The sequence below is a fragment of the Gymnoscopelus microlampas genome (genome assembly GCF_963454915.1).
Source record: "Gymnoscopelus microlampas genome assembly, chromosome: 19".
In the NCBI taxonomy this organism is placed as follows: domain Eukaryota; kingdom Metazoa; phylum Chordata; class Actinopteri; order Myctophiformes; family Myctophidae; genus Gymnoscopelus; species Gymnoscopelus microlampas.
The window spans coordinates 26,680,195-26,699,539 of NC_139956.1; the positions used below are offsets into that span (position 1 = coordinate 26,680,195).

Below are 19,345 nucleotides of genomic sequence, written 5' to 3' on the forward strand. Positions count from 1 at the left end.
CCATTTTAAACATGTTAAATGTAACATTGAAAACACGCATTACTGGTTCTGGTGACTGATATTGCCCTTTTAATGAGTGAGGAGCCGTGTTTTTTCAATTACTTTTTTCATTTCATTGAATGATTTTATTATGTTTTTGTTATTGTTTTTATTTCATTTCATGTATTTTATTTGTATTCATTGTTTTCATTTTCAAAAACATTAGGCCTAATTTTAAAAATAAAAAGCTAATCTCAATGCAATCGAGTCCCATGCATTGACAGTTGAACAGTGGCCCCTGAGCCCCCCACCCCCCCCCCCCCCCCCCCCCCCCCCGCCCCCTCCCTGGTTGGAGGGCTGCTTTAGCTTTTAGTTACTCCACTGCGCCCCCTACAGATCTAGTCAATGGAATGTTTTTCCTTCCGATGAAATATTTTCTTTTCTGGCCAAAAAGTGCATTTTAGACGTCAGGTGGGGGGCTCCGAGTGTTCCCACTAAGGAAATTAGGCTTTCAATATCTTAAAACCTTCTTTGTTTTGGTGAGTAGCGAAAGTGTACTTTTTATTTTTTACTAAAGACGAGAGGCTGCGGCCGCTGCGCTACCGCGGGTGTTCAGGCAGTCTGAAAGTACCATAGCGTTAATAAGGATAACTCTTTCTAACGCTATGGATCGCAGCTAGGGCTGCCGATGATGTCACGCAGACGCAGCACCCGGGGTTCTCTCTCCCTCTCTCTCTCATGCTGTGGATTCTGGGAGAAACTATCTGTCGGCCAAACAGCCATCTTTCTCGCGTCTCGGCTGCTGTCATGGACCACGGAGCACATTTTATGAGATAAGAACACAACACAGAGCAGCGTCGCTTGTTTTAGGATGATGGACCCACGTCGCGGACTTTAACCTGCTGAATTATTACCGTATGTTTAAGTTTGACGGGGGTTTGGGGGGAGAATAATAACCGAACGTTTAGCTGTTGTTACTTATACTGTTAACCGTCCGGGGGGGCGGCAAGTGGATCGTTAGACACACGTAAAACTACACGATCATCAAATCATCATCATCTGTACAGTACATCCTCATAATCGCATCTTTAGACAGAGGCGTGGTTTGCATCGTGCTGTCACTGTGGGATTTCTCCTCATCGAGGAGAGAGAGAGAGTGAGGCAGCAGACAGACAGATAGACAGGTAAACAACAACACTATTTTCTATACACTTTGTGAATGTTCTTTAAAAACACACCGAGGTGTGAGATATCATAATATGTGATCATGGCTGCAGGATCATGGATGATCTGATCGGTTTCACTGACGTGGTTAGTTTGTTGTCATCCGTTTATTGTGAATGATCGACGCAGCAGCAGCATCACAACAAAGGACACATCCAGCCTGAGGCGTCGGTGTAAAGGTAAAGCAGATGGACAGGGTGTTATATTAGCCTTGGATCAAGACCATCATATATGTATTTGATCGATTTTGACTTTTTTATATCTGGGATATAAATAAATATAAGGATAAAAATCGATCAAATACATCTATGACAGTCTTGATCTAAGGCTAGTGTTATATGATGGGGCACTTTATATATACATATATATATATATATATATATATATATATATATATATATATATAAAAGGGGACACCAGTGTTTACCAACACGGCTGATTCATTTAATAGAGGACATCATCGTGTGTTATTATGTAGCTGTTGTTGAACGATCGGCTTTCTTGTTTCTCTGTACAATGTTGCAGCTGTAAAGGGAAAATCAACCGCGTTTGAATCGGCTACAATGTTACCATCAATAGTCTTTTATTGTGAGGGTTTTTCCCTTCAGTACAACTGCGCATCATTACAGTATTTATCATCGGTTGAGCTCGGGCCTAAAACCCAGCATCTATGTTTACAAACATCGGATCGGAACCCTTCTTTTAGTGTGTTAAGTGTGTTATTGCCATAGGCTATAAAAGAAAACAATGGCAGACAGGGTATAGTTACAGTATGAGCTTTTATGTCATGAATCATGATATGGCAGGTTGATGCGTGATGATGATACGGCCATTTTCTATATTGGGACAATCCTCTCCTTTTATCGGTCACCTTTAGGCTCGGATCAAAGACTATCATAGATGTATTTGATCGATTTTGACATTTGCATCATAGATACGAAAGTAAAAGTCAGACTCGATAAAATACATCTATGATGTCTCTTTCTTGATCCAAGGCTAGGTCACCTTGATTGATCTCCTGCCAAGCCTTTCTCCTCTGTTGAATCACCCATCAGGCCATTAAAGGTACCGATGGGGGGGGGTTAATGGCTGTAATGACCACCATGTTGACAGATCGATGCTTTGATGAGGAGATTGTTCCCGACGAATGCCTTTTTCTGGAGTTTCCCGGCGACATGGTGTCGCAAACTGGATTGAATGAAGGGGGAGCGCTGACATTGGTGCATTGCAGTCTATGGATGAGGAGGGGAGGAGGGTAGAGAGGATGATGAGAGAGAAACTGTGTGTGTGTGTGTGTGTGTGTGTGTGGGGGGGGGGGGGGGGGGTACAGGTGCGTGCACGTGCAGTGGTGTAAAGTAACTAAGTACATTTGCTCAAGTACTGTACTTAAGTAACATTTTCAGGTCTTTTTTTTTTTTTTTTTACATTACTGGTATTTACAATTTTCAGTACTTTTACTTCTACTCCACTACATCTCAGAGGCAAATATTATGCTTTTACTCCACAACTATTTAAAACTTTAGTTACTTGTTACTTTGTAGATTTTTATTATTAATACAAAACATACATTAACCACTTCAGCCCTATATACAGTACATTTCGGCCATTTGAAAATAGCAGATCTACAAGCTCACAATGCGTCGCGATGCAACGCATTGTGAGCTTGTAGATCTGCTATTTTTATACATTTTATGCATTTGAAAACTTGTGAAATGGCACATTCTGCATAATGAGTACTTTCTACTTTTGGTGCTTTAAGTACATTTTGATGCCAATACTTTTGTACGTTTACTCAAGTAAATTTTGAATTCCGGACTTTTACGTCTAACAGAGTGTTTCTACATTGCAGTATTGAAATGTGCATACTTTTCCCCCCACCGGGTGCGTGTCCTCCATGAGACAGAGAGAGAGAGGATGGGGCACGAAGTTGCACAATTGGCTTTTCTGTGCTGCTGCAATAAGGCCTTTGTTTACACAGTTTGTCAATAATACTGGACCCTCAGGAGTCTTGTAATGAGGAATAGATTGAGCGGCATGTTGCTTCTGTATTTAGCAGAACAGAGCCTATGGTGGAAGATGCATGGATCATGTCAGATGACTTCATGGTTCTTTTCAAGGATTGTACTAGCATGTCATCATGTGCTTTAGGAGGAGAGTGACTTTCACATATAGCTTGCAATGAGGGAAACAGGCCATAGAATTGCTCATTAAAGCTTTCTAGCTTTAATGATCTGATACTCCCTCTGTCTCTCCTCCCCTCTCTTCCCCTCCCTCGGAGTGCTGACGTGTTTTAATCTAAATGGGTTTTGCTTAATCGTACGCACACACACACACACACACACACACACACACACACACACACACACACACCCACACACACACGTGCACACAGAGTGAGAGAGTGGTCTTACAGTGCATTTGCTCTACTGTACTTATCCCTTTCCCTATAGAGAGCATCAGCATATAGAGCATCGCAGTTCCGCCACTTCCTGGTGCCGGAAGTAAATACTCGATGCATTTTTCCCATTGACTTTTCCAAAAATATTTATATCAATCAATTTAAGCCTAGAATCAAGCTATCCAGGATAGCGGTGAATCATGACCATAAAACCTTTTTTCTGTGATTTTTTTTTATTTTATATTTAATGATATGATATACTATATTTAATAAATACCCTTTGTTTTGCCGTTTTCATTTCTTTTTTTCACAGAATCAAACGTTTTATGGTCATGATTCACCGCTATCCTGGATAGCTTGATTCTAGGCTTAAATTAATTTATATAAATATTTTTGTAAAAGTCAATGGGAAAAATGCATTGAGTATTTACTTCCGGCACCAGGAAGTGGGCGGGAACTGCGACGCTCTATACTGTATCATGTGATGAATGGTGATAAGGTAGCACTCTGAAAGAGGTTAGCTGTCTATAAGCGTGTGTGTGTGTGTGCGTATGTGTTTGTCTGGAGCTAATGCTGGACCGATCAGTGACACATTTCCTGTGCAAATTGCCAGTACAGGATAACTTAATACTTCCACTCATTTTGTTTCATATAATATCGACTCTGTCGGGTGGAAACCTCATACTGTATGTCCAAAACTATTACTTTCCAGGATTCAAATTCAAAAGCAGCGCCGTGTTTTGAGCTTGTAGATCTGCTACTTTTAATGCTTTTGTTCTACACTGTTGTATGATCAAGTAGGGCATTATTAATCTACGAAAAAAACACAAAAGGTTAAAATGTGGAGAGCCCGACGGCAACAACGATATGTTCTAAGGCACATTAGTTCCTACAACAACAATGCCTCACTACAAACCTAATAATGCACAAAAAGTAAATGCAAAAAAATGTATGAAGAAAGAAAAAGCAGGCTTTCGTATGACAGAAACAGCAGCTTGTGCAGACCTTCGGCAACCAAACAGTCAGCCGGACAAGCCACAGTAGAGCCACAGGGCGCAACACAAAGCCATGAGGCACGTGGAGCGTCAAACAGACGGTCCAATAACAAGTGCAAGGGCAGGAGAAACCCAAGGACAGCAGGGACACCGACAGTCAAGCACATGAACCGCAGCGAAGCACAGGCAGCGAGGAACGCTATAGCAGTCGGATCAGCCTGACAGCTTGCCCAAATATATGGAGTACAGTATGTACGTCACAGACTGGCCACAAGAAGACTGAGATAGACGTTGTTGGAGCCTGACTGTCTTGTTTAGGTTCAGTTTTATTAATATAGTCCCTTTTTTATTAGTAGCAACCAATATACCATATACTGTACTACATACCAAACCATATAGTTTGTCATTTTCGGTGAACTTTATATATCGTAATTTCTTTGTGTTTTAGACACAAGCTTGGAAAAAATAGCTGTTTTGGCAGGACCGCTCTGAAGGTTTATGTTTATGCTTACTCACGGTATAAATGGATAAAATGATGAAAATGATCCTCTCTCTCTCTGTCTTTCTCTCCCCCCCTCTCTCCCATCCTCCCTCACCTGTCTGTATCTACCTCTCTCTCTCCTCCAGTGTGCGTGTGTTGTAAACCCAGGCGATGTCCACGATGGTGTATCCACGCGAAGAGGCCCTGGAGCGACTGACCCAGGACGAGATCGTCCTCAACACCAAGGCCGTCATGCAGGGCCTGGAGACGCTCCGCGGGGAGCATGCTCAGCTGCTCACCTCCCTGCTGGACTGCGCCCAGCCGCCCGCCGCACAGGAGAAGTCCGGGGTGCTCCGCAAGAGCCTGGAGGCCATCGAGCTGGGCCTCGGGGAGGCACAGGTAGGTGCACAGAGGAGAGAGGAGACAGATGTGTGGTGGTAGAAAATGGAAAGGACAGTCAAAAAGGATAGGAAGATATAGGGTGCAAGGGACATGATACTGAAGCCCGGCTTGTAACCGCGACTTTCAGTTCCGACCCTGATTGGCAAATTTGAAACCTGACCCGTTTTTTTATATTTTTGCATATTATCCCCAGACACCTGACCTGCCCGCCTCCCTTGCTCGCTCTCTTTTCGTCACAGAGCACCTAGTCACACACAGTATTTGACTGCACACACCTGAGCACAAAGCTGTATGTGAAAATGTCCCGACCGAAACCAGATGCATTGTCGTAACCCGTCAGGTAGAAGACCTCTAAGAGGGATATGGATGGTGGAGGGTCTTGACTCCCATGGAACTGAGCGTGGGAGAGGCACATGTACAGTATGGGGGAAGAGATGGAAGAGATAGCGAGAGTGGGTGGAGGGTGATGGAAAGAGAGACGAGGACTAGGGCCTCGAGGCCATCAACACCGATACAATAGGCATTGTGTGAACTGGTTTAATTGAGTGTCAAATACTGTTCCCATGTTTCCACAGTGTGATTATATGCGAGATTAACGCTATAACATTTCACTGTGTGGACACATTCATAGGATGTTTGGTAGAATTTAAAGGGGAATTCCAAGCATGGGTATTTGTAGAAAAGGTTATAGGGTGCAAATAGGGTATAATAGTTCACAGTCGACTAAATGCAGATGCTCAGCTGTAGCTGAGCAAAAGACATTCACTTCAACTGCTGGCTGCTATCTCTGTGCAGCGATGGCTTTGGCCAGCCATAGAGGGAGAAAATGATATTATACCTCCATCTGATCAAATCAATCTGGTAAATTATTTTGCTATTGCTGTGCTGTAGAATTCCACTTTTAAGTTGAAAACAGGAGACAGTAGCCTTTTGGAAACCAACTCTTACAACCGGGCAATCTTTTCAACCCCCTCCCCTTGATCCTATCACCACCTCCATCCCTTCACTCTCCTCCACCTCCACCTCCATCCGTCTGGCCCAGGTGATCATCGCCCTGTCGAGCCACCTGAGCGCCGTGGAGTCGGAGAAGCAGAAGCTCCGTGCCCAGGTGCGCCGGCTGTGCCAGGAGAACCAGTGGCTGCGGGACGAGCTGGCGGGCACGCAGCACAAGCTGCAGCGCAGCGAGCAGAGCGTGGCTCAGCTGGAGGAGGAGAAGAAGCACCTGGAGTTCATGAACCAGATCAAGAAGTTCGACGACGACGTCTCGCCCTCGGACGAGAAGAACCAGAGCGGCTCCGGGGGAGGCAGTGGAGGCGACAACTCCAAGGACAACTTGGACGACCTGTTCCCCAACGATGACGACCAGGGACCGGGTAGGTGATGATAGGCCTCAGTGGGAGAGGGATTTGACAGACGACCACAGACATACGTATGCCCCATGGATTAAAGTTCTCAGTCACCACGGCTGATTTCAGTCATTTGGATTCAATAGAAGACAGCATGTCTTAGTACAACATTTTGTCAGAACGTGAGATGTTATTTTTGCTTCAGTCAATGTATACCACATAGGCCTGGATATAGTGGTGAAATAATTATTAGATTCAGGAGGCGGTATATTTCAGTGGAGATGAGACTTCTCAGGAGGGCTTGAATGATGGATGACCACGATCTCCCCTTTGATAATTTCCTCATTAGATTCAAGTTAAGCGTTCAGGACTACCAGTAATCTCTCTTCACTATGTTGCATATATTCTTAGCCCCTAGAGGGGTTATTATATAATGCTACTGCATCTTACCTTTTAAAGAGGCTTACACAGGGTCTTGAATGAGTACCACCATTTTACTGTCTGAAATGTGCAGTCTCATAATGAATGGTTGAGCATATCTGTTTTCTACTTTTATTTTAGTGCCTCAATGTTTAGTACCATCATGTCTTGCCAGTCAATGTGTAATTGTTGGTATAGTTAATTTATTTTTGGTTAACCTTTCATTAAAACAACGCACATCTCCGTCTTTGGTGCTGAGCCAAACTGCAAACAGCAAAATCATAGAAAAAAAGAAGGGCTCGCAACTCACTTTGAATGCTCCAAAAACTTTAATAAACAGCAGTCGTCAAATGACGTTTGAAATGACCTTGCAGTCTTCTTCTGAAGAAGACCGTAAGGTCAAAACGTTGTTTGTTGACCTTTAATTTTAACCAATGTTCTTCATATTTAGACCCGAGGATTGACGTGTAACTTTACGCTTAATTCATGGTGCTATATCCATTCTCACGGTCTCCCACAGCCCAGCCCAGTGGAGAGGTGGCAGCCCAGCAGGGGGGCTACGAGATCCCGGCCCGCCTGAGGACCCTCCACAACCTGGTGATCCAGTACGCCTCCCAGGGCCGCTATGAGGTGGCCGTGCCCCTCTGCAAGCAGGCCCTGGAGGACCTGGAGAAGACCTCCGGACATGACCACCCGGACGTGGCCACCATGCTGAACATCCTGGCCCTGGTCTACAGGTGAGGAACAACAAAGGGCAGGTGTATATCTGCTACTTTTGAATAGCTAACATATAAATGGGTAAAAATGTGTGTGATGCTGTGTTAACACATTTTGCTGGGGACCCCCCTGAACCCCCTCCAGGACCCCTGGGGGTCCCCGCACCCCACTTTGGGAACCAATGCTCAACACAGCCACACACACACACACACACACACACACACACACACACACACACACACACACACACACACACACACACACACACACTTTCAGAAGCGATCTCGGAACGTTGTTGTGACAGTTATAGAATGATGTATGTCAGGCTGTGGTAAATATTGCACAGCCCCTTAGTGCTGTATGTACTGTACCAGAGCCATTGAGTTGTGAAATAGAAATAGAAATAGTTGTGTCGACGAGGGCTCAGAAACACAATTATATAGGTCATGTGGTTCATGTATTGCGTGTGCTTCATCATTAACACCCATAATGAGGATTCAAAGTTTGGAACCGTGAGTGTTTGTATCTATTGTTGGCATGTGTTACTTTCATGTTCATCTTGTTCTTGTTGTTACCTCTGAACACACCTAAACAAAGTCCAAATCAGCTGTAAGTTGTTTTTGGAAATACATGGTTGAATATCGAATATTATACTGTATGAATATTTGTCGTTTACATGATCTGCCATTGCTGTAAAATAATTTTCCTGATGGAGTGAACGGAGATGATGCATCTCAATGGCCCTGTATTGTACGAGATTCTACTGTACTTATACCATAAATGTTCATATAACGCAAAATCTCCGCACCGTGGCCTCGTCCATAAAGTGACAGAACTAAACGTTGTTTCTCTTTGTCTGTCAGAGACCAGAACAAGTACAAGGAAGCGGCCCACCTTCTGAACGACGCCCTGGCCATCAGAGAGAAGACCCTAGGGAAGGACCACCCAGCTGTGGCCGCCACCCTCAACAACCTGGCCGTGCTCTATGGCAAGAGAGGCAAATACAAGGAGGCAGAGCCTCTTTGTAAGAGAGCCCTGGAAATCAGGGAGAAGGTAAGGAAGAACACATTGGCGCTACTGTACACCTACACCTTAAATGTACTATACAGTACAGTGTATATTATGTATCTATACTGGACACAAACCCTAGGATCCCTATTCTGGGGGCGAACATTCGGCAAAATAGTCTATGTACAGGGGTAGGCACCCTAAGGCATGGGTGCCAACATTGGCACAGGGGAGGGTAATCACTAGCACACTGGCATAAGTGTGAGAGAGAGGATCTTTGGTTTAAAATAAAACGTTTTTCTTTTAATGTAGTCAATTAAATTAAGTACCCACACATCTGTATTCAAATTACATCCTGCACATAATTCTACATTACGGTAATTCAAACTCTAATATCTGACGGGGGATTGATGATCTAGTCTAATGATCTATACAATGTCCTGATGTGAAAGAAAATATCTCAGGCAGAGAAAAAAAGGGTTTTATATCTATCGACAATCGAAATCTGCTGGAAATATTTTATTTTGATGTGGTGTGATGATTAAACTTAATGTTGACATGGCACACGGACTATCTAGAAAAATATGGCATTGGCACTTCATTTCAAAAAGGTTGCTGACCCCTGATCTATGAGCTCAGCTCACAACGCCACGTGTATGATTCAGTACATGCATGTACAGTATAATATGACTTGGGCCTTCCCTCTCCCTGAACATCATCAGGTTCTGGGGAAGTACCACCCGGATGTGGCCAAGCAGCTGAACAACCTGGCCCTGCTGTGTCAGAACCAGGGGAAGTACGACGAGGTGGAGTACTACTACAGACGGGCCCTGGAGATCTACGAGTCCAAGCTGGGGGCCGACGACCCCAACGTGGCCAAGACCAAGAACAACCTGGTGAGGAGACCATGAGAGACACATTTATACGTAATCATACAATGAACAGGTAGTTCCGACCAAGCAAACTGATTGGTTGAATTAGGCTCTCTACCCGTCATGACAGCACACCTAGCCGTTCTCAAATAAAACCAATCAAAATATAAAAATCAGCTAAGTGGCTAGGCTGGCAGTTTGCATGGAAAGTTTAGAGATGTAGTAGCTAAATATGGCATTATTTTTTTTATCGAATATCTTAATTACAGTGAGATTGAGCTAACGGATAAGTTTGTTTCTCTGTGTGTTCAGTTTGGGAAAAGTTGTCTAGCGCACAGCCATCTTAATGTTGAGTCTGGACTGGCAGAGTAAACCGGTTGTTATTTTGAGAGCAAAATGCCCCACAATATGAATACATTTTAGATGTTTTATTTTGATGGTAACTGTTGTATAATAGCAATATTACACTCAAGGGTGGCTTTAACGTGATTATTGGCACTTCAGTGATGCTTGCGGAACTCTGCTCCGCCTCGTTACTGACCGAAGATATCTAGTCTATTGGCCAGCTCTATTTCCAATGTCAGATTGCTCCTTCCTGCTTGCACGTTTATTACTTTATACTTGAACATACAATACACCATTTTACTGAACATACCAACATTTTCAATCATACTAAAGCACTGTAAAAATACACAAGTTTGGTATTTGTCCCATTTCAGGCCACATGTTACCTCAAGCAGGGGAAGTTCAAGGATGCTGAGTCTCTGTACAAAGAGATTCTGACCAGAGCGCACGAGAAGGAGTTTGGTTCTGTCAACAGTAAGTAGCCATCAGTCACCCTGCTGCTGAGCCAAACGCAAATTAGCTTAGCTGAGTTTTCCTGTTCAGCTTGACCACAGAGTGCTCGCCTAAAGTGCTGTAATGGTGCTAGGAATGGCACAGGAACATAGAACGGATCTCTGCAAAACTGAGACATTAATCAATCGGTAGGAGATGCACTCGTGGTGATAAAAGACCTGACCACCCAGGAATGGGGTTCCCTCTTTTGTTGTGCCCGATGATTCTTCTTTTTCTTTTTCCCTGTCAACTGATTTTTTTTTTTGGGGGGGGGGTTATTTTCCTGATTGAGGGTCGAAGAGGACAGGGGGTGTTTGTTTCCCTTGTTAATTGTGAGCATGTAAAGCCCTTGGAGACCGTAACGGTGAAATAAAGTTCTGCGTGAAAGTAAAACTCACAATCAGGGACAAATTGAATGAAGAATTATTTTCTGTGTCTGCATTCAGATGGTCTTGTCTAAACCCTTGTATTGTCGTGTTGCTGCCCTGTGATTTGTGCCTTGTCATGCTTATTTACCTTAACTGGGAAAAAGGATTAAGTCTTGCTGTGTAACATATGCGAAGCGGCTTAATGGCTCTAAGCCTATCAACCCTTTACCAACTTACACGCTCAGCACATGAGTGACTTTGCACAAGATTGTCATAGCATACCCGTCCCTATATACTTTGTTGTATATCAAATAACAAAAATTGCCACACAAATTGCCAATCTACAAGCTTGTTGCATTGCGTTGTGAGCTAGATTGGCTATTTTCACAGAATGTCCACCTATCTTTGCCGAATGTCGCCTATTATTAACAGAATAGAGATGCTAGATTCATGTGGTTAAATAGACAGATGCACACACATTATGCTATTATAGACTTCCACCAAATCCTCCATCAAATCACAAAGCTTACCGTGGGACCGATTTACCCCATTATGTTTTCCTAATCGTATCCCTTGCGTATTCAAAGTAAATAAAGTCTGCACACTGGTTCTCAGCTCCACTTTTTAATTGCGGCTTTCAACGTTTCGATCACAAGGTCTTCATCAGGAATGCGTATCCCAATGTACCCATTAATGCTGTTGCTATTCCAGACCCTTCCATTCTGTATAATATCCTATATTACACACTAATGCTCCATCTGTTTTTCCCGTTACAGATGACAACAAGCCCATCTGGATGCATGCCGAGGAGAGGGAGGAGAGCAAGGTTGGTAAATTAGACCGAACTGGCGTCTGTACCCACTGGCATCTGTGCCCACTGAAGTCACCCAGATAACGTATTAGAGAGATGGATGAGATGACTAACTAAAACAGATGATGGCTGTACGGTAGACTGGAAATGTCAACATTTTAATAGGCTGTATAATAGAGTAATGGGTTGTACTTGACTTCATAAGACATTGCATCCCTGCATGCCTCTGTCTAACACTCTCTGTCTGTTTATCTGTGTGTCTCTCTGTCTTTTGTTTCTTCTGTCTCTCTGTCTCTGTCTCTCTCTCTCTCTCCCCATCTATGTCTCTCTCTCTCTCTCTCTCTCTCTCTCTCTCTCTCTCTCTCAGGGTAAACGTAAGGACTCTGGTCCGTATGTAGAATATGGGAGTTGGTACAAGGCCTGCAAGGTAGACAGGTGAGTTTTGTCATTGTACATCCATAGCTAATGCTAATGCTTGACGGCGCCGTTCATAAAGTACCGAAGGCGGAACTGCATCGGGGTCATTTATCATCGGTTACATAACAGAGGGACGTGTCGTACTTGAGTTGATTTCCTCGCCGGCGCGGCCTCTGGGTTTAGAACATTTGTAATCTCAGTTTCACCTGCTATGTCTTCATAGGAGTTCATGAATAGTCAAATAGTCAGCAAGTCTGGTTTCTGTGGGGAGCTGACACAGCATCACTCTTCTTAATTTGAAAGCGCAGAAAATACATTTGATTCAGGTCACAACCACGTCTCCCTGTGCACCTAATATTGTAAAGTTTGTCTGCCTTCTGAGTGCATGCGTAAGGACAAGTGAAAGACAATTTCAGATGGCATAGCTTTATTTACATTTAAATTTGGTCCGCAGCAGAGCATGAAGCACAGCACAAGGACACAATGCATTGTGCTGTTACTGTAGCTCAGGTACTTTTGGCAAGTGACACCGTCATGCAAATCATACAAATGAAAGAGACGTACAGTACTAGAGTTCAAGTCCTTTGTATGTCTGCACCTTATTAAAGCTATTAGAGTGCTCCAGTATCTTTGAGTTCAGTTGTTCAACTTCAACCTATTACTTAGCTGGCCGGGGTTCCCCAGGCGTCTATGGGTCCCCTACTTTTTCCTTTCAGTCGTTAACCACTTGAACCGGTGGTCCCCCAGGTGTCTGTACTTGGTCCCCTACTTTTTTCCTTCTACACTATATCTCTTCAGCCGACTGGTCGCTTAGTATGACATGCCCAAAATAGGGACACTACTGGGTTCATGTGGTTTAGAAGTGGCCCATAGAGTTGTTGCTGGAGAGAGGCTGAAGCGCAAGAGACGTCGACACACACTAGACTCTTGAACCACTTAAACCCTCTATGTCTCATCGACCGGAGTCCGAAAATAGCCGATCACAACGCGCTGTTCGTCCCCAGAGTAAAGACACTATAGTGTTCATGTGGTCAAATGAATAATGTAAGGTGCAGACACTGACCCTCAAAAGAGGTTAAGCAGCATGGCATGGGAAGTTGATCTGTCACAGTTACACAACCAGGGCATTTAGTTACACGCAATTAGTGATTATTAAGGTGTCAAATATTGCCTGTGTTTTGTGCAGCCCCACGGTCAATACCACCCTGAAGAGCCTGGGGGCGCTGTACCGCCGCCAGGGCAAACTGGAGGCCGCCGAGACGCTGGAGGAGTGTGCGTCCAAGACACGTAAACAGGTAAAACAGGTACTACGCAGATACTCTATATGCTCAGTGCAGTGTTGATTTTGACAGCACATTTTGATTTGGTCATAGTCTTTTGAATAAAATTCCTTTTTAGTTTTAGTCATATTTTAGTCATCTGAAATGTTTTAGTTTTTGTCTAGTTTTAGTCGACTAAATATCATGAGATTATAGTCGACTAAATATCATGAGATTGTAGTCGACTAAATCTACAGTTGATTTAGTCGACTAAAATGTATTTTGGCGGGCTGCGATGACGTCGTAATGCCCGACATGGTTGCATGCTGAAAATAGCCGATATACAAGCTCACAACGCGTTGCGCTGTGACGCGTTGTGAGCTTGTAGATCTGCTATTTTCAGAGCGCAACACCCGAGCGCAACCAAACATAAAATGACTTGTCTTAGTTCTACTGGATCTCTTCGTCCCTCCCTAAAATTTTAGTCTAGTTTTTATGTTGTTGTCAAAATTGTCAATATATTAGTTTAGTTTTAAAACATGCTCACAATTGTGAGCATGTAGATCTGCATGTTTTGTAGTGGAGCAGAAGGATTAAGTATCAAAAAATTAAAATACTCAGGTAAAGTAATTGTGCCTTAACATTTTACTTAAGTACAGTACTGGAGTAACTATACTTAGTTACTTTCCACCACTGCGTATGATCAAATAGAATTACGGCTATTAGATGAGGAGTCCAGACCCTCGCTGTGGGTGGTTGAGCCAAGCAGTCTGATTGGTTGATTAGACATTCCAGCAATGCTTTAATGAGCCTATAAATACGCCAAACTGTTGTTTGTGAATCCGTTGCTAAGCTACAGGAGGCCATGGTGCTCGCTAACGCCTTTTCAGCTTTATTCATTCTATTGCGTGTAAATTGTTGGAGAATACTCTTCAGAGAGTATACACATTATATCATCTCTGTCGGCTGGAAACCTAATATGTCCAAAACCGTTACTTTTCAGGATTCAAATTCAAAAACGGCAAAAGTAGCAGATTTACAAGCTGAAATGCATCGCTTCACGCAGCAGTTTGAGCTTGTGGAATGTTTGGATGATTTCGTATGACGCTGTAGTATGATCAAGTAGGGCGAACATTTAAAAAATAAAACAATATGCAGATGATGAATTTCTGCCCGACACGACAATATAAAAAGCTTGATTTACTGCATCCCTCACCACCACTTGCATGTCCCTCTGTCTGTCTGTCTCTCTATGTCTCTCTCTTTCTGTCTCTGGGTCTCTCTTTGCGTGTGTGTGTGTGTGTGTGTGTGTGTGTGTGTGTGTGTGTGTGTGTGTGTGTGTGTGTGTGTGTGTGTGTGTGTGTGTGTGTGTGTGTGTGTGTGTGTGTGTGTGTGTGTGTGTGTGTGTGTGTGTGTGTGTGTGTGTGTGTGTGTGTGTGTGTGCGCGCGCGCGTCTCTCCCTCTCTCTGTGTCTCTGTGTGTCTCTCTCCCTCTCTCTGTGTGTCTCTCTGTGTCTCTTTCTCACTCTCTCTCCCTCTCTTCCTCTCTCTCTCTCTCTGTCTCCCTCTCTCTCTCTCTCCTAGGGTATCGATGCCATCAACCAGAGCAAGGTGGTGGAGCTGCTGAAGGATGGGGGGGTCGGAGGGGGCGACAGACGGCAGAGCAGGGACGGCGTCAACGGGCCGGGGGGCCAGCGGGGGGACTGCGAGGGCGACGACTCGGCTGAATGGAACGGGGTCAGCTCATTGTTAAATGACTGTTAATGATGAATGACAGGCAAATTAATATGTGAATGTCTAATAACTGCTGCTGTTGAGGGCCTTTTGTTGTCTCCATTGTCATTGTCAATAGTGATAACTACTAGTTATAATAATAATAAAAAGCTGTGGGATAACTCACTGTAGTAGGTCAGTTGCCTCCAGACATACCGTAATAGTCATTCTAACAACAATGATTCTCTTAATTAATTTACAAAAGAGGTAAAGAATAATGGTCAGAGCATAGGTTTATCTAGGTCATTAAGTATGTAAGCTCCCTACATACTGCACTTTCAAATGGAAAGTATGTGCATGGATTCAAGTTCTCAGTCATTTAGATTCCATAGAAGTCATCATGACTTCTATGGAAGCATGCCATGCACCGAAAATGGGCTAGATCTACAATATAGATCGCCTATTTTCGGTTATTTGTTATTTTAAGACTTTGTAGTGGTCAAACTAGCAATAGAATGCATGTTCAGTCTTCCATATAATCCTAATGGTCTCAGATATTTCATAAAAGCAAAAGTTAACCCTCTGAGCACCTGGCATTTTGATTTAACCACTTAAACCCCATACTGTTGACCGGAGTCCCTCAGGGCTCTGTACTAGCGTTTTTCAGTTTTCTGTTATTGTGGGGAAAGCTTTCGCTGAAAACAGCTATTTCAAATCTTTCCCCACAATACGGATGGTTGGGTTTAAGTGGTTAAAATACAAAATTACTATCCTTTTTTTTTGTCAGGGCTGGTATGGCCGACTTAACATCTTTCTTCAACTGGTAGGCTGTATGCCTGGCTACCAAAACATCATAATTCTATGTATTGTGGTCATTCTTTATGAAAAACATCACTTGTGTGTGTGTGTGTGTGTGTGTGTGGGGGGGGGGATTCATTTCACGCTGTTTCACAAATCGCATATTAGGACTTGGCCCAACTAAAATGTTTCAGTCGAGAGATTTATTTTTGCTTTAATCCATGAATGTGATTGTCGGCTCATCTTCATGTCTTCACGTCCCCCATCCCCCACCCTCTCTTCAAGGTTATAATAGTTTTGGATTTTTCTAGTTTTAGTTAGTTTTTTATTAGTCTTAGTGTTAGTTTTCTTATACTTATTTTTTTTTAACACATCGGGTGCCAAACACGGTCTGAACCGTGTGTTTACATAGTGGCAGTTCCGAAGCTTCGGTGCCGTTCACGGTCTGAACCGTGATTTCAGTCTTTTTGTTTTTTTCGTTTTTCTCCGCGCGGGCGGGGCTAGAGCAGCTCTGGGAGCACCCATTGTAATCCTGCGAAGGAAGTGCCAGATCGCTCACCGGAAACACTTTTTTTTCCCCCATCCGGTTCCTGTCTATTTCCTTCTTTGAAACGCCTATATCTCCGAATCTGTTTCCTGTGGGGAAAAACGGTCATGCGCGATGCGCGATCCCCCCCCGTTGTAACCCGCGAGGGGAATGTTATGGTTCCAGCCTGTAGCTAGGCTCATGGCAGAACATGAATCGATGCTTTTTTTTGCGTGGATTTGCTTGTAACGCACGCGGAAACGTTAAACAGCAAAGCGCAGTCAATGGGGAGAATGCTGGGACCCACGGTAAGTTGTTATGAAAAAATGCTGGCACCCGATGTGTTAATTGTCAGGTGCAGGATTGAAAAGGTAAGCATTGTGTAATAAAAACTGAACACAAGATAGCATTTAAATTTGTATTCAGATACAGATGAACCGCCAACCATCCACAAACGATTGGTTCAGTTAGTTCTGTAAACACAATACAGTTTCAGTTCGTTATCGGCTTTTTTTTTTATTATTGTAGTTTTTATTTAGTTCAGTTAACGGAAACGTTTTTTCAATTTTAGTTTTTGTTATTTGGTTAGTTTTCATCAACTATAATAACCTTGCGCTCTCTTCCCCCAGCAGGACGGCAGCGGGTCTCTGCGTCGCAGTGGCTCGTTCGGTAAGATCCGTGACGCCCTGAGGAGGAGCAGTGAGATGCTGGTCAAGAAGCTGCAGGGGAGCGGACCGCAAGAGCCCCGCAACGCCGGGTGAGACCTGTGTAATGAATGAGTGTCAAACGAGATTAAAATAACAACAAAAACAGAAGCAACATCAAGGTGCTGAGCATTTTATCATCTCATAAGATGCTAGTTAAAAGCTAAGTTAAAAAGCTGGGTTTTCAGTTGAGGCTTAAAGATGTTTAGGCTTACAATTGGGAAAAGATCCATATTGTGGTTAGGATTTAGGCATATAGAGGTTAGAGTTTAGGGTTTGGAGTTATGCATGATTTTATCAACAAGCTCACAACGAGGCGTCAATACTATCTTCTGCTTCAGAGTTATAGTAATACATGCATGCAGAGACCATGGGATGCTTGTGTGCCGTCAGTGAGAGGTGCTACTCAGGTGCTAATCAGGGTGTTGTGTTGTGTTACTCCCCTCTCAGAATGAAGAGAGCCAGCTCCCTCAACTTCCTCAACAAGAGTACAGAGGAAACCACACAGGTACGTGTGTTTTTGAAAGTTAGCGTCACTGATGTCGGCTTCAGTTGTATTGTTCACAATAACTAAAAATATGTTTGAATTGTGTATGTGTTTAGTTCTTAAATCTTAAATCTTGTTCTTCTTTCCGTTGAATGTGTTTTTAGGATGCCAACAACGGCCTATCAGATTGCAGGGGACTGAGTGCCAGTAACGTGGACCTGACAAGACGCAGCTCCCTGATTGGTTAGAGAGAGACAGTAGGTGGGACTAGAGAGAAAGGCATGGCCCAATGAGGAGGAGAGGCTATGTGCAGCTGGGTCTGATCACATGACGACACAACGAAGGTCAAACAAAATATTTTTTAAAGAACAATGGAAGAAAAAATACATTACATGCCATGGCTTTTAAGACATAGAAAGTGCTGTGTCTGCATTGCTGTACAATTTGCTGGCATCGATCAAAACTGTTACAGAAGCGAAAATATTTAGGTACGTATTATCGGCATGCTGCTTACTAGAAAGTGGAATGTCTGCACTTGACCCCTCCGTCCTTGAGGCGTAGCGCCGTGACAAGCTAGTATATGGTGTTCACTTTGTGTGGAGTTATGTGGTTATGTGATTATCTACTCACTCTTGTGCAGACACTCAACCTTAGGTAGGCTAAATGTACTCCAGTCTTTTGGTTTTTGAAGAAAAGCATCGCACACCTTGTATTCCACTAGTAGCATGAATTACTTGCTAATGCAAACCACCCACGGAATGGTTATATCACAAATGCTAAAACTGTATGATTCACCTAGATTTTAAACACGAGAGAGAGAAAAAAACGGAGGTAGACAGTTATTGGGAAACAAAAGAGGGAGAGAAAAAAACCAAGCAGTCTTTATTGGGGGGAAATTTCAACAGCTCTAACCAGTTCAACCTCACTTTCTGCCTTTTTTTTATGTATATACAGGTTTAAATTATATTAATGTTTTCTTTGTTTTTGTATATAGTGCACATGATTTTTTGTCTTTGTTTGGTTTACACTGCATTGCGTTTAAGATGACCTCATTTTGGAACTGACTGGAAAAATACTTTGTGTAAAGGAAACATGTGAGAGGGGGGTGGGGTTAGGAAAGGAAGTAAGGAAGGAAAGAAAAACTGAAGAAAGGAATTAAATATGAAGAGGGGGGAATTGATGCAGGCACTTGTGTTTTGCCAGGGAGAGAAGGGAAGGAATGAAGGAGACAAATGTATCCTTGAAGGAAGTTGATTCAGTTCATTCATGGCTCATCCCAGAAAGAAAAAAGACTGTAAATACTGACTTGGGATAAACTGTGTACCTCACGTCAGTGAGCCTGTAGACCTGCTGAATCAGCTACCAGTAGTTAAAAGACAAGAGCCATAGAGAAGGTCTGGCCATCAAGGTTTCAACCAAAACCATTTTGATGCACTTCCTGGCATGATGATATACTACTGGCAGTGACCATATTACTGTCTACAGGATAATATGGGCCAAAGGTTTTCACTGATGGATCCAAACACCAAATCCTCAGTGTTAATTTGCGTTTTGTACAGGTCCATTTGGGTAGATTTGACAGCG

General features: G+C 43.3%; 1 protein-coding gene across 3 annotated transcripts; it reads left to right on the forward strand.

Annotated features, from left to right (window-relative positions):
- Positions 1–846: 846 nt before the first annotated feature.
- Positions 847–18,600, forward strand: klc2 (kinesin light chain 2). Of its 3 annotated transcripts, none has more exons than XM_084043602.1 (14): positions 847–1,163; positions 5,224–5,476; positions 6,522–6,852; positions 7,766–7,982; positions 8,826–9,015; positions 9,693–9,866; positions 10,562–10,661; positions 11,824–11,873; positions 12,226–12,293; positions 13,462–13,579; positions 15,118–15,270; positions 17,203–17,327; positions 17,725–17,782; positions 17,926–18,600. In XM_084043602.1, exons 2-14 carry the CDS (start codon positions 5,249–5,251, stop codon positions 18,007–18,009), a joined length of 1,896 nt encoding a protein of 631 aa, XP_083899728.1. In that variant the 5' UTR covers positions 847–1,163; positions 5,224–5,248; the 3' UTR covers positions 18,010–18,600. The 3 variants fall into 3 exon arrangements, with proteins under 3 accessions (XP_083899728.1, XP_083899730.1, XP_083899729.1); XM_084043604.1 differs by having other exon boundaries at positions 13,462–13,570; XM_084043603.1 differs by lacking the exon at positions 847–1,163 and adding an exon at positions 1,318–1,382.
- Positions 18,601–19,345: the final 745 nt, after the last annotated feature.

What these genes read in the sequence shown, in the direction of transcription:
- klc2 (XM_084043602.1), top strand. Translation starts at nt 5,249, where the DNA reads ATGTCCACGATGGTGTATCCACGCGAAGAGGCCCTGGAGCGACTGACC. An exon ending in CAAGAGCCCCGCAACGCCGG is followed by an intron (nt 17,328 to 17,724) that starts GTGAGACCTGTG and finishes CTCCCCTCTCAG; the next exon opens with AATGAAGAGAGCCAGCTCCC. An exon ending in GTACAGAGGAAACCACACAG is followed by an intron (nt 17,783 to 17,925) that starts GTACGTGTGTTT and finishes ATGTGTTTTTAG; the next exon opens with GATGCCAACAACGGCCTATC.